The 15,411-nt window shown below is 38.4% G+C and overlaps 1 protein-coding gene across 4 annotated transcripts in view; it reads left to right on the forward strand.

The window, feature by feature from the left end:
• The window catches only part of SPEN (spen family transcriptional repressor), a 102,801-nt gene that overhangs the window by 39,921 nt on the left and 47,469 nt on the right, over nt 1-15,411 (forward strand). For 3 of the 4 annotated variants that reach the window (XM_045475772.1, XM_045475773.1, XM_045475774.1), the window contains 2 exons: nt 116-436; nt 3,523-3,999. In XM_045475772.1, the coding sequence (XP_045331728.1) occupies nt 116-436; nt 3,523-3,999 (798 nt within the window). The remainder of the gene's footprint in view (nt 1-115; nt 437-3,522; nt 4,000-15,411) is intronic. The other variant, XM_045475775.1, reaches the window with a different exon arrangement.

The following is a 15,411-nucleotide window of genomic DNA, read 5'->3' on the forward strand; positions in this document are numbered from 1 at the left end:
TTCCTCTCATGTGCATAGACAATGTAAATTGTCTAGAAATATGAAACAAATTCTCAAAAACTGTTTTTGGAAAATTATTTCTATGCAACAATAATGTTGGTTTTATTTTTTCCAGATATGGCCGCGTGGAAAGTGTCAAAATTCTCCCCAAGAGGGGATCTGAAGGAGGAGTGGCTGCCTTTGTGGATTTTGTGGACATCAAAAGTGCACAGAAAGCTCACAACTCAGTCAACAAAATGGGAGATAGAGACCTACGCACGGATTATAATGAACCAGGCACCATTCCGAGTGCTGCTCGGGGATTGGATGATACAGTTTCCATAGCATCTCGTAGTAGAGAGGTTTCTGGGTTCAGAGGAGGTGGTGGAGGGCCTGCTTATGGCCCCCCACCATCACTTCATGCACGAGAAGGACGTTATGAGCGGAGACTTGATGGGTAAGTTCCAAGGTTTCTGTAGGCAGGTATTTTGTATTTGATATGGTGAGAAACAGAAACTCATATTTAGGGGCCCCAGATGGATTTAAAGTTTTGGGCATTCTCAATGTTTCCTATTTTGGGTTGGAAACGGAAGTGATTTCTTCCCAGTGGCTGGTATCTTGTGGAATCGTAGAGGATATTTCCTGCAGCTGGTTGGATATCTACTCCTGAGATGTAAAGTGGTGGAAGATTTTGTATGGCAGTATCATTTTTGGAGTTACCTGTCTTCTAGAGTTAACTATTCCTTCTCTTGGATAATGTGAAGGCCTTCCTTGGATATATCTCTGCTATCTGATGGAGCTATTTGGCTACAGATTTGTGGTTGTACTATATGGAATATATCTGGAATATTAGAGCCTACAGATTCTTTTAGAAGTTGATATCTGCTTCTCAATTTTCACTACATAAAGTGTACAAACGAATTGGATTGTCACAAAAAACCTAGCAGACCATAATGATTCAACCGCTTGGATTCTACAAACAATACTTTAATCTGGAAATCTGTACTTGGATGAAGAAGAGTGAAGGCACTGTTTGATTTTTTTCCATTTTGGATCTACACAGTTTCCATGTTGGAATTATACTCCTTGATGGAATGGGGGAAAATTGAGATAATGAATGTTTCTAAATCTTGGAATATAGCCATGCTTTTCTGATTGCTGGAATGTATGGGATGTCATGCAGTCAAGATTCCATTAGCCCAGGGGAAGAGGATTACTGTTTTGTTTCTTAAACAAGTTGCTGTCCAATTAAAGGTACTTTAGCCTTGAACACTGGGTGACGATCAGTTGTGGATACAGCAATCAAAATTGACTGTGCTGGATGGCTACAAAGGTGAACTATTGGCGAACAACTGTTACTTCCTCATTTGGTGGAATCCTAGAGATATTTCCTCTTCTGTCAGCTGCCTGATTCATACTTAGGGCTGGAAATTTTTATAAATGTGGATGAATTTATAATTGTCTGCTATCTCAAGAAAGAAGTCTGGGGGTTTGAGAGTTACAGTTTGTCTGGGACTACTTGCTTCCAGTGGAATTATTTTATCTGGTCACTAAGATTTTTTTCCTTGTGGTTCATCTAAATATCATTTGACACCCTTGCCCATTAAGAAGGTGGATTACCCCCATAAGAGGGGCCAAAATTGGGGAAGTTATGTTCACAATTCTCTCCCTAGATTTAATTGGGATTATAGGTCGTGTTTCCACACTTGGAAAAGGTTGGTATGTCCTGACCTGTGTATATTAGCCCCTCTCCTAACCCAAGTCAAACTCTCTCTTTTTTTCCCCCCACTAACTCTAGAAGTATTTAGTACTAATAGATGAATCAAAGAATAGCTATTAGATTTCAGCTCTGCTAGCTCTTGTGCCTGCCTTCTGTATCTTCCTAATGGATAAGAACTTCGCATATTTATAAAATATCAGCTGTAGAAGTAATTCTCCTAGAACTATTGCTTATTGCTTCTGGTATATCATTAATAACAGCTTTTACCAATTAACATTTGATAGGGTGCTAATTGAATTATTTGTGAAATTTTCTCTTTAAATCTCAAAGGAAACCCTATTGTTTGTTAGGCATTGAAATATCTATCCGAATGCCAGCAATGTAGCAAATTTAGAAAGGAGAAAGTTATTTAATACATTTAAAAAGGAAAGATATTACTGAATTTTTTGCCATGCCAGTTGCTTTACATCGTAGCAGCAAATAGCAAAAACAGCCTGGGAAGGTATGGTTGCTACTAAGTGAAATGGTGGCTGTAAATGAAGATTAGTGGAGAGATAAGGATCTATGTATATATTGGGGGCATAGTATTAGTTTTAAGATTTTTTTTCAGATCCTAATTCTTCTGTTTCTTTCGTTATTCCTTAATGCTTTGATAGATTAATCCAAAGATAAGGTTGAGAAGAAACTCTCAAATTCAGATTCAAGTAATGAAATGGTCTTTTAGGAACTCAGGAAATGAGTTCTGGTTTCCTACAAAAGTAGAAAATGTTAAGATTTCTTCATAGGATTAGAATTTGTTTTTAATATTAGCACAGAATTGCATGTGTGTAATGGAACATATGCAACAACAGTTTTTGTAACCGTAGGTTGGCAAATATTCTTGTCCGACAAAAAATACCTTTAAGTTAAACCATTGCTGATAGCAACCTTCGAATATCTTACAGTTCCCAAAATTGGCTGATTTCATCAGAGGCAATTTGAGTTTAGCTAAAACCTAAGAGAACATATTTCCTGTAACCATTAAGTACAAATATTAACATGTCATATCATGGAATAGGCGTTTTAAAAATTCTGTAGAATTTGATAGCACCATGAGATAAAATAATGTTTATCCTTTAATTAAATTTGCCATAGAACAGCATGTGTCAACCCATCATTTTGATATCCTAAGTGGTTTTCTTTTTCTTTTAAGATTCCATTTCTGTTATTAAATGTGATTGCTTGGGCACAGCAATTTACATAATCTAATAGTTTTTATAATTACCCAAGAAGTCAAAAGTGAGAAAAAGTCACACTTAAAATTTTTTTCTGGACTTTTTTGAAAATGCCCTCTTACTGCTGGGACATACATTGCAATAGGGCTTTCATGTCTGTGTTAAAATGTATCATGGAAATTTTGCCTAAAATAAATTTGCTAAGTAAGTAAAAGTTTGGTGTATATTATAATCAGATGGAAGTATAGAAAACGTTGATATTAAAATGGTAGTCTCTTCTTGTTCCATTTAACTACAAGTGAAAAGGAGATGGTATATGTATATTTCTGTATGTAAGCCAGAAAATCCCTAATAAAAAGAGCAGCTGACTTGCAGAACACTAGTCATGAAAGCCCGATATACACAATGATTGCTCAGCTGTGAAGGTAATATTTGGAGTCAAGTAAAATGTTAAGCTTGGTAGTATTTGCTTACTAAGTAGGTTAATGCTGTTTAGAAAATGACCAGTTGCAGACAGACAATGCTGAAGTGAATGTTTGCATGACTTGCTTTTAGTTTTGCTTGCCCTTTTCTGATTGATTAAATATTTTTCCCCCCTCCTAAATGCAGGGCTTCAGATAACAGGGAGCGTGCTTATGAACATAGTGCCTATGGACACCATGAACGGGGGACGGGAGGATTTGATCGGACAAGACATTACGATCAGGATTACTATAGAGATCCTCGCGAGCGGACTTTACAACATGGGCTCTATTATACTTCTCGGAGTCGAAGTCCAAACCGTTTTGATGCTCATGACCCCCGATACGAACCTAGGGCTCGGGAGCAGTTTACACTGCCCAGTGTGGTACACAGGGATATCTACAGGGATGATATTACCCGGGAGGTACGAGGCAGAAGGCCAGAGCGGAATTACCAGCACAGCAGGAGTCGGTCACCACATTCATCCCAGTCTAGAAATCAGTCTCCTCAGAGGCTGGCTAGCCAAGCGTCTAGACCCACAAGGTCCCCTAGCGGCAGCGGCTCTAGGAGTAGATCCTCCAGTAGTGATTCAATCAGCAGCAGCAGTAGTACCAGCAGTGACAGGTAGGTTAACAGCCTTTTGTTATAACAGACAAGCTGTTGAATAAATTGTCACAAATTCTCAACAATCAGTGGTAATGATTTGTAGCATAGTAATATTTTTAAAAGTAAGTAATCTTGGATCATGTATGAATGAAGAAGCTTTGATTAGCGGGTGGCCGTTGAATTCATTCTGTCTGATAACTGAAATTAAGCGATTTGCAAATACTGTTTCATGTTTCAGATGCTCAATATTAAAATGGCCAAAAGAGGACGAAAAATGGTAACTTTAGCTGAATGAAGTAAATCCTGTGCCATTGAAAATGTGGTATCTCTACAGTTTTTAATTGCTTGGGTGTATAATGCTAACTTACTTCTATTATTTTGGTTGGAAGTTCATAAAAGCTGTTTGGTTAAAGATGTATTGGTGAAATATATTGTTGACACATTTAATATCAATGACTAAATGAACTTATGAATACCTTTTAACTAATTTTAACAACAAAGTGGTAGCCAATTTATAAACTCAAGTAGAAAAGCTTTCTTTAAACGCAGGTTGTAACTTAGCTGTTCACTAAGGCTTGAGTGAGCCGATTTCATTACTTGGGAATTTTTTTACAAAGGAGTTTTACCCTAAAGATGAAAATAATAACTCGAAGGTAAACTTAACAGGAAAGAGCTTAGAAGTTTATCATAGATCTAGGTAGACAGTAGAGCTTATTACTCATTTTAATAATCTTGGACACGTTACTTGGACAAGTTGCTCTCTATGCCTCAGCTTCTCATCTAAGAATCGTGCTTTAAAATTATGTGAAGATTAAAATGAATGTATTTCACATGCTGAGCTTGATGCCTCTATATATTTAATAAATGCTGCCTTTAATAATTGCTAGCTATTATTATTCAGTTGATAATCTTTAATCATTTCCCATTTCCAGTTACTGTTTTTCAATCTATTTGTCACAGATATCGTAGTTTTATATTTAGGTGGTATATATTTTAAATTTACAGGATACGAATTTTTTGACCTGATTAAAATGCCCAGGTTAATTATTTCTCTTTTAGTATTGCCTGCTTAGAATTAATTTAAGAAAAGTAAATGATCATGTAATTGGGGAAAATTAGGTTCTGGCTCCATATTTGCAGCCTCTGTCAAGGATGAAAACCCTTATCTTTCAGCTCTCACATGGATGAAAACCCTTAACTGGGGTGCCTGGATGGCTCAGTCAGTTAAGCGTCTGACTATGGTGTCAGCTCAGGTCATGATCTCATGGTTTGTGAGTTTGAGCTCATTGTCTCTCTTTCCCTCTCACCATGCCCCTCCCCTGCTCTTGGTTGCGTTCTTGTTCTCTTGTTCTCTCTCAAATAAACATCAAAAAGAAAAAGAAAACCCTTAACTTCTCTTGATTTTATTTTTGGTATATTGTTGAGATAAATGATTGACTAGATTCATTTGAATTCTTTTTTTTTTTTTTTTTTTACTGTTTATTTTTGAGAGAGTGCAAGCAGGAGAAGGGCAGAGAGAAGAGGACAGAGGATCTGAAATGGGCTCTGCTGACAGCAGCGAGCCCAGTGTGGAGCTCAGACTCATTAACTGTGAGTGAGGTCATGACCTGAGCTCAAGTCAGACACTCAGCCGACTGAGCCACCCAGGTGCCGTGAGATTCATTCAAGTTCTATAAGCTGATTATAAAGTCTTGTCATGTCCCACTTTCTCCTACATGGAATTAAAGTGTTTAGGTTTTAGTCATTTTCCATAAACCTATCTCATTAAAGGGATGCCATGGCATTTTATTGGGTCAAAATGAAACATCATTTAGTGCCTTCAGGATTGTACTTAGTGGGAGTGATAGTGGTTTGGTATCTAACCCTTAGCATTGTAGGCTCAAAAGCTTGAACCCAAAAGTCATCTGATCAATTTGGTGAAGTTAATTCCTGTTTATATAAGCAAAAGGAGCAGTTATATGCTTCTGAATATTTACAGTCAGAAAGATAACTGCCACAAAGGCAGGATGAGCTTAGAAAATCTACAGGGGTACTAAATTACAATCAGTAGAAGATATTTCCTCCTCTGTCACCTGCCTGATTCATACTTGGGGCTGGAAGTTTTTATGATTTAGGGATATGAGGGATGTGTAGGATTTTAACAAGAAGAGGTGAGTTTTAGGCTAGACAGGGAACATTGTGGGCTGAAGGAACAACCTGAAGAGGTACAAGTGGTGGAAGAATGTTTTACAAACAGCAAATAATTTAGAGTGACTTAGCCATGATAATGAATTTGGGTTTGATTCTTCATGCAGAGATGAGTGGTTGAAAGATTTTGAGAAGGGAGATTGTTTGTTGGGGTCTGTGCTTTAGAAGGGCATTTGGTGACTTAGAATAGGAAAGGCAGAGATTGCAGTTAGGAGCCTATTTCAGTAGTTTGGAAAAGGAAAACTTGGACTCTGAGAATGCCTAAGTTGGGACAAGCAGGAGAGACATAGTAAGAATCAGATTATGTTGATTTGTGGAAAAACAGAATGAATTTTTTGGAGATGGGACTCAGTGATGGACCTTTTGATGCTATCCTGTGCGAACAGGACCAGGTCTTCCTTTGTGCACACCACAGAGCCTAGTATATTGTCTGTCTCAAAGTACATGTTCAATAAATAGTTGAAATACTTGGTTACAGTTCTTAGTTAACACAGGATAAAGCAAAATTGTTGTAAATAGCTAAAAGATTTGATACTGTGATTGAAACAAGTGTGGGAAATAGTCTTTTGGTGTGCAGAGCATATCTCTTATCCCTGGGTTCAGCCTCCTTTTTATCAAATGCCCTCTTCTCCTTTACTATTATGTTGACTTCAGAGTGCAGTATTTTGAGATGTTATATAGATTCACAATGTTCAATTTCCTTTTGGAAGAAATAAGTTCTTTTTTCTAATCTTTAAAACTTTATGACTGTGAAACTATGACCTTCCAAGGTCTTTAAAAATGTTTAAGATTAACATTTTGTAGTAGATAAAATATAGTTCAGTTCTAGCTATAGAAACAAGCTTGTATTCTGTCTGCATGACATGGAAAGTTAATCACTCTCCATCCCCCTTAATTGTTAGAACTTTGGTGAACAGATTCCTAGCAGTGCATTTCAAATGAGTAAACATGGGATTAATAGCAGTTTGGTTGTGAAGTCTTTATGAATGACACACCTACAGTTTCTGCATAACTGTTATCAGTATTTAACTGGTGAGAACTGGGATTTAACGGTATAAAAACTTCCATGTGGGAACACCTGGGTGGCTCAGTCAGTGTGTCCAACTTTGGCTCAGGTCATGATCTCAGTTTGTGAGTTCAAGCCCCGCATTGGGCTCTGTGCTGACAGCTCAGAGCCTGGAGCCTGCTTTGGTTTTTGTGCCTCCCTCTCTCTGCCCCTACCCTGCTCGCTCGCTCTCTCTCTCTCTGTCTCTCTCTCTCAAAAAAAAAAAAAAAAAAAAAAAAATTGAAAATTGAAAAAAAATTTTTTTAATTAAAAAAGAACTTCCCTATGTGCAGCCCTATGATGCTCTGTCTCTTTCTCTGTCATGGTTTAGGAAGTCACTGTTCCTTCCAGCAGAAAATTTTAAATATGTAAATTCCACAAAAGCATTTATTTTCAAAGTCCTGATTGAACTTGAACATACTTTATTTCTATAGTTTCTTTTTCCTATCATGTTAATGAATTTTCTTTAATATAGGTTAAGGGAATTGAAGAAGAATTTATGGAACTTAAATTAGTTCATAAACTTTCCCAATAATCTTAAAGTTTTTTTTTTTTTTTTTTTATGTTTATTTTTTAGAGAGAGAGCAAGCATGAGTTGGGGAGGGGCAGAGAGAGGGAGAGAGAGAATCCCAAGCAGGTTCAGCACTGTCAGCACAGAACCAGATGTGAGGCTTGATCTCATGAATTGTGAGATCATGACCGGAGCTGAAACCAAGAGACAGATGCTTAATTGACTGAACCACCCAGGTGCCCCTTAAAGTAGGTTTTGATTGTGCTTTGTTTCCCAGTTGTTTACTTCAATCACAACCAAAGATGATTGGCCTAGCTTAGGGTCCCTGAACTTGGATCAGGAAAATGACACCTTTTCACTTACTAGTAACATATAACTGAAATTAAGTATTGCCTCCCATTATGAAAATAGGCATCAAAAACCAGTGGTACTAACAGTATGAGTTACTTTGTTACCAGTATAAATCCACAGGTAATTCTGCAGGTATCTCAGAATTGGGCTTCTAGTCATCATTACTGGGAAGCAGTTATTAAACTCAATGTTAAGTATTGTAATTTAATGTCAGTGAAGACATTACTATACCACAAAATTTAAATCTTTTAATAACCATGTCAATATAATTGTTTTCCCTTTTATTCCTATTTACTTTACTTCATGTATTTAGAAACACTATTTGAAAAGTGGTATATAGACTTCACCAGATTGTTGAAAGGGTATCCTGGCAGTTAGTTGTTGATTTTACACCTTACAGAAGTTTACTGAATGAATGAGGGGGAATTGGATGAAAAGGGTAAAAGGAGAGAGTTGAGATTTGGATAATCTGAAACATTTTCTTATTCCATTCCCTCCTATTCAATAGATTACTTCTCTAAATCTCTTTTTAGTATAAAGTTAACTTTTGAATTTACATTCAGCCATCTATTTAACAAATACTGTGTTGTGCACCAGATCTATAGAATAAGATGGTTTGTATGGAGCCCCAAGAATAAAACTAGTTTATTTTATTTATATATTATCAAAGCTTGCGTGCTAGCTTCTATCTATCTATCTATTTTTAGAAATCTCTGTACCCAGCATGGGGCTCAACTCTCGACCCTGAGATCAGGAGTTGCATGCTCTTCTGATTGAGCCAGCTAGGTGCCCCAAGAATAGAACTAGTTTAGATTAAGCATTTGCAATGGCTAATCCAAAACAAAAACTATGTATGTGTCTAATTAAGAGCTAACATGTAAAATTTTATTAATCTGGGTGTATGGCTAGGTGCATCTTTTCAACTTTCCAAAGGCAGCCCCATCCTCTCCCTTAAAAGCTTTTTGGGCTCTGGTCAACCTTTGCCTTTTTGTTCTTCTGAACTCTGTTAGTTTGTCTTTCTAAATATGTCCAGTAACTACAGATTTTAATTGTTTTTAGTCACAAAAATAGGTATTTAGGTGGAAAGAAAATGAATATAGTAGTAAGCAAAGAAAACTGCATGAAAATAACTAGCAGATAACATCTCATTGTCTCTTTTCTCTTTGTGGCTTTTGGTAAGCCATGTGGCATTAAATTGTGCTTAGTTACCTGTTTGAGTAAATCTGAATATATGGCAAGCTTTTTTTACCTATATAGAGTTTTAAAATTAGAATAAGTTGATTTAGAAAATACCTGTGAAATTTCATGGGTTTTGGGGTTTTTTTTGTTTTTTTTTTTGTTTTTTTTTTTTGGTATAGTTATTACATTACTAGATTTTTTTTATGTTGTCATAGTTGGAAGATTTTTTTTTTTTTTTTTAAGTAGGCTCCATGTCCACTGTGGGATTTGAACTCACAACCCTGAGATCAACGACTCTGAGATCATGAGTCACATGCTCTACTAACTGAGCCAGCCAGGTGCCCCTATAGTTGGAAGATTTAAGGAAGAAGCTTAGGGACAGCAAAGGGGAAGACACAGAGAGATACTCTTTTTTTCTTACATTCTAGAGCAGGAAAACTGACATTTGTGTTTATTTAAAGTAACGAGAAAAGCCTATAGAACTTAGAACAGTGATGGGTGGCTCAGTGGGTTAAGTGTCCAATTCTTGGTTTTGCCTCAGGTCATGATGTCACAGTCTTGAGACCTTGTCAGGCTCTGTGCTGACAGTGCGGAGCCTGCTTGGGATTCTTTCTCTCCCTCTCTGTCTATCCCTCCCCTACTCGTTCTCTCGTGTTTGCGCTCTCTCTCTCTCTCTCTTTCTCTCAAAATAAGTAAATAAACTTAAAAATAAAAGAACTTAGGGGAGCCTGGGTGGCTCAGTCAGTTAAGTATCTGGCTCTTGATTTTGGCTCAGGTCATGATCTCGCAGTTCATGAATTGGAGCCCCACGTCAGGCTCTATGCTGACAGTGCAGAGCCTGCTTGGGATTCTCTTTCCCTCTCTCTCTCTGCTTCTCTCTCTCTCAAAAATAAGTAAATATTTTTAAAAATTTTGGAGCAATCAGACTCTTCAGCTGTGATGCTGTATTAAGATATGGTGTGATTTATGCTAAAGCCCCTATCTTGTCTAATGTCTTACCTTTGCAATTGAAATAATTTACTTCTTATTGAAAGGGAAATGAAACTTCTTCTTTGGCTAGTATTATTTGTAGACCTCACTTTTATATTTCTTTTACATATATATGTTTTAAAATTTTATTTATTTTAGAGAGAGTGTGCACATGAGCTGGGGAGAGGGGCATGGGGGGGAGGGGAGGGAGAGAGAGAGGGAGGGAGGGAGGGAATCAAGCAGGCTCCACTCTCAGCACAGAGCCTGATGTGGGGTTCAGTCCCACGACCCTGGGATCATGACCTGAGCCGAAATCAAGAGTTATACACTCAACCAACTGAGCCACTCAGACGCTCCTCTTTTATATTTTTGAGTAAATTATATCAAAGTTGTCATAACCCTACTCATTTCTTTCTAATGGTAGACAATTTAAGATTATTTTTCCTGAAGTGTATTTTAACAGTAATTAGAATATTGAACACATTCTGGATTTTTACAACAGATACAGTTAAAAGTGCTAAAGAGCTTTTTATTCTATAAAGACCAATTCTGCTAGTCATTTTGTGAACAGTCAAGACGTTATAGATTACAGTTTACTAGAGGGGGAGTTAAAAAAAATTTTTTTTTAATGTTTATTTATTTTTGAGAGAGATACAGAGAGACCGAGTGCAAGTGAGGGAGGGGCAGAGAGAGAGGGAGACCCAGAATCTGAAGCGGGCTCCAGGCCCTGAGCTGTCAGCACAGAGCCCGAAGCAGGGCTTGAACTCCCGAACGGTGAGATCATGACCTGAGCTGAAGTCAGATCATGACCTGAGCCGAAGTCGGATGGATGCTCAATCGACTGAGCCATCCAGGTGCCCCAAGGGGGAGTTTTATTCAAATACCCTTTTGTCTGTGATTCAATGAGGAGGCCAGTGGTTGTTAAGTAGGGAGAGAGAATTTTCTTTCAAGTTTATGTAGAAAAATTTCCAAAATTACTGTCATCTTGCAGGCTTGTGAAAGAATATGGACGAAGCTGATTATGTGAGAGGGAAGCCAGTGGGATTAATAGTGACCGTGTATTTTTCATTTCTCTTATTTTACAAGTATGTTTATTTGGAATGTTGATTTGGGGAAGGAACACTCATTTTATTACCTGGCTATACAATTTGCTATGATATATAATGTGCTGGAAATTGTCAGTTATGGCAGTGGTTTTAATATATATACACAAAGTAAAAGTCACTTTCGTTTTTTTTTAAGGTTTTATTTTTTTATGCTTTTTAAAAATTTTAATTTATTTTATTTAATTTATTTTTAATGCTTATTTTGGGAGGGGGAGAGATGAGAAAGAGAGTGGGGGAGGGGCAGAGAGAGAGGGGGACAGAGGACCCAAAGTGGGTTCTGCACTAACAGCAGCCAGCCTCTGTGGGGCTGGAACTCATGAACTGTGAGATCATGAGCCACCCAGGCCAAGAGGGAGAGAGAATCCCAAGCAGGCTCTGTGCTTTCCGTGCAAAGCCTGACAGAGGGCTGGAACTCATGAACTGTGAGTTCATGACCTGAGCTGAAACCAAGAGTCTGACACTTAACCCACTAAGTCACCCAGGTGCCTCTAAAGAATTTATCTTTAAGTAATCTCTGCACCCAGTTGTGGGACTTGAGCTCACCACCACAAGATCAACTGGGCTAGCCATGCACCCTAAAAACCAGTTTTTTTAAGTGCTAAAGGAATTAATAGTTTGTTGGTGATTGTTGTAATGTTTAATCTTAGAGACACATTTGTTGAATTTTTACCATCAAAAGTGATCTCTTATCTATAATAATGAATAGGCAGATAACTTCTGGATTTATTTGGAGATAAAATTTGGTTTTGTTGCGCTGATTCCTCATTCTCAGATGTATTTAGGAGGGCCAAAATAGTTTGTGTTAATCTCAGGAAAAAGTGACACAACAAATCAAGCTGTATTTGGGAAACTGGTGTTTAGAAACCATGATATTTCCCTCCAACTCTTCTGTTTGTAGCTGCGTAGGATTGAAGTGAGAGCAGAAATGAAGTTGATTTTATTGCATAATACCAACCTTTCTCCTCTTTGCTGTTTGTACCTGTCAGTTTGAGATGAGTTGCTTAAATTGAAGTGAGATTTTTGTTGTTGTTCTTTGTGTAAAGAGAACATACCTGTGCACAGAAACCATTGAAACATAAATTATGCTAGCTAAAATGTGAAAATAGACAATTCAGATGTATATTGATTTGAGGATAACAAGTGAAGTGTATGTTTTGGGAGAATTCATAGGACTTTCAAGGAGAGACAGTAAAGGTTTAAGCCTTTATTAAGCCAAAGTCAAGGATAATAAATATTCTCAGGAGAGATCTTTATTTTTTGTCCCTTACTTTCATATAAAATGAAAATATTTGCATGCTTATTTTAAACCTAACACCATTGTAACGCATTTCTTTTAAAGTGTATTTGAGAGAGAGAGAGAGAATGAATGTGGAGCAGGAGACAGAAGAGGGAGAGGGAACTCCAAGCAGGCTCCATGCTGTCCACACAGGACCTGACGTGGGACTCAATCTCATGAACCATGAGGTCATGACCTAAGCTGAAACCAAGAATCAGATGTTTAACAGACTGAGCCACCCAGGCACCCTCCATTTTAAGGCATTTTAAATAACTGATTTATTTATGGATTTCACAACCATTCTTAGTCTGTTTATTTTGTACTTATGCCTCATTTTTACTGTTTTTTTTTTTTTTTATTTAAAAAAATTTCGTTAATGTTTCTCTTTTTGAGAGAGAGAGATCGGGGGAGGGGCAGAGACACACACACTTTCTCTCTCTCTCCCTCTCCCCCCCGCCCTCTCTCCAGACTCTGAGCTGTTAGCACGAGCCCGACATGGGGCTCAACTCAAGAACTCAAGATCATGACCTGAGCTGAAGTCGGACACTTAACTGACTCAGCCACCCAGGTGCCCCCTTTACTTTTTTAGACAGCTGAAATTACTTTAGATTTCAAAAGGGAGAATGTTTTGCTGAAAGTCAGTATTGTAAATGAAACGTATTCGTTGCCTATTTCCAATAATATAGTTTTTATCTTGAAATCTTCAACTCTAAAAAAAAATTTTTTTTAACGCTTTTATTCATTTTTGAGAGACAGAGTGTGAGCAGGGGAGGGGCAGAGAGAGAGGGAGACACAAAATCTGAAGTAGGCTCCAGGCTCTGAGCTGTCAGCCCAGAGCCTGATGCAGGGCTCGAACCCATGAACCCTGAGATCATGACCCGAGCTGACATCGGACGCTTAACTGACTGACCCACCCAGGTGCCCCAAAATTTTGAATTCTTACTTGTGATGAAATTAAATAAAAGCCATCTAGTGGTTTCATTGACTTTATGATTAACTATTCTCCTTGAGATAACGGTATCTACATTCTTTTTTTTTTTTCCATAGAAAAAATTGCTTCTTTATTACTAAAATAAAGAAGTCTAAGTTCTTTAAAAAGTTACCAATTTTGGAGGGAGAAGCGTTGGGGGTGGGAAAGGACAGCAAGCATATTAGTGTGTCTGCAACCCTGGAGAAAATTACTAGATTTCAAATACACATAGGGGCCTCTGGGTGACTCAGTCGGTTAAGTGTCCAACTCTCGGTCATCTCATGATTTGTGAGATCGAGCCCCGAGTTGGGCTTTGTGCTGACAGTGCTGAATCTGCTTGGGATTCTCTTTTTCCCTCTTTCTCTCTGTCTGCCCCTCCCTAACTCGAGCGCGCTCACTTGCTCTCTCTCTCTAAGTCTCCCCATATTTTGAGTGGCTCCATTAAATACCATTACTGTCCAGAAGAACCAACATTTGGTCATTCCCTCTTTAATGCCATTTTGGGGCTATTGAGCAGCATGGAATAAATGTTTACCAGTGTGTGCATTGGAGAGTAAAACCCCAGTGAATGAGTGTGTGTGTGTGTGTGTGTGTGTGTGTGTGTGTGTGTGTGTGTTATTGTAGTATCTTTTTCCATTCCCAGCATCAGTTGAAGAGCCCACATTTTTGAAGCACATTCCTTTCTAAGCTGCGGTATAGTTTGTTTTTTGGGGAAATAAGCTACACACAATCTTCTGTCTTTTGGGGTCATATTAGCTAGCCAGGCCTTTTTTTTTTAATGTTATTGATTGATTGATTGATCGGAGAGAAAGAGAGCGTGAGTGGGGGAGTGGCAGAGAGAGAGGGAAACCCAGAATCTGAAGCAGGCTCCAGGCTCTGAGCTGTCAGCACAGAGCCCGATGTTGGGCTCGAACTCGTGAACTGTGAGATCATGACCTGAGCCAAAGTTGGCTGCTTAACAGACTGAGCCACCCAGGCGCCTACTAGCCAAGCCTTTTTAATGCATAATATGGAAAATGGAGGTGTTTGCTTCCTGATTGCTTTGATGGGCTTAACTTCTATTGTGGAGATCTATAAATAGATTGATTTCCTTTATGGCTTTTCCTCTTTTTGTCAAGTATAAAAATTTTAGAGGAGCTTTCCATAGGTAATAGATGTTGTCAGTGTTAGGGTTCTGTATGGAATAGGCAGTTTTGGAAACAAGTGCTAGGCTGAGAATCTTGCTTTCACTTAAGATTCCCTGCTACTAGGGAGATGAGAACCGGGTAGATTTAACCCTGAGAGCAAATGAGGAGAGCTCATTGTGTGCTGCCTGGGCAGTCAGTGTGCCTGAATGTTGTGAGGAAGGCTAAGAACTGCTTGTTTTTGAGTCAGACCAGCCTAAACTGGAATCATCCAGTTTGAGTTGGCTGCTTGCCACCTCCCAGAGGCTTCCTTATTTTGCCAGAGTTTCTGCCCAGCCCTCAGCCCAGGGGGTGGGGCGGGGACTGCGGAAGTTTCTGGGCTGTGACTGGGCAGGCAGTAGGGAGGAGCAAGCTGTGAAGTGGCTGCCAGTTAAGCCGGTTCATTCCTAGGGGGAGGCCTTTCAGATCCAGTAAGGAGCTTGAGACTAGAAGCTGGTGTGAATGCTGTTTTCAGTGCTTTACCTTTTTTCTCCCTTGCTTTCACTGTAATTTTTTGTCTTCTGCCCTTTAAAAGCCAGGGCTTGACAAACAGCATCTGCCATACCACTGCTTGGGTAATAATGACGTGGTTTGCATTTGGTGATAAAGCATAATATATTACCCAAAATTTATTTAATTTCCAGAGTTCCCCAGGAATTTGCTTTTAGTTAAG

The sequence above is a fragment of the Leopardus geoffroyi genome, chromosome C1 (assembly GCF_018350155.1).
Source record: "Leopardus geoffroyi isolate Oge1 chromosome C1, O.geoffroyi_Oge1_pat1.0, whole genome shotgun sequence".
Taxonomy (NCBI): Eukaryota; Metazoa; Chordata; class Mammalia; order Carnivora; family Felidae; genus Leopardus; species Leopardus geoffroyi.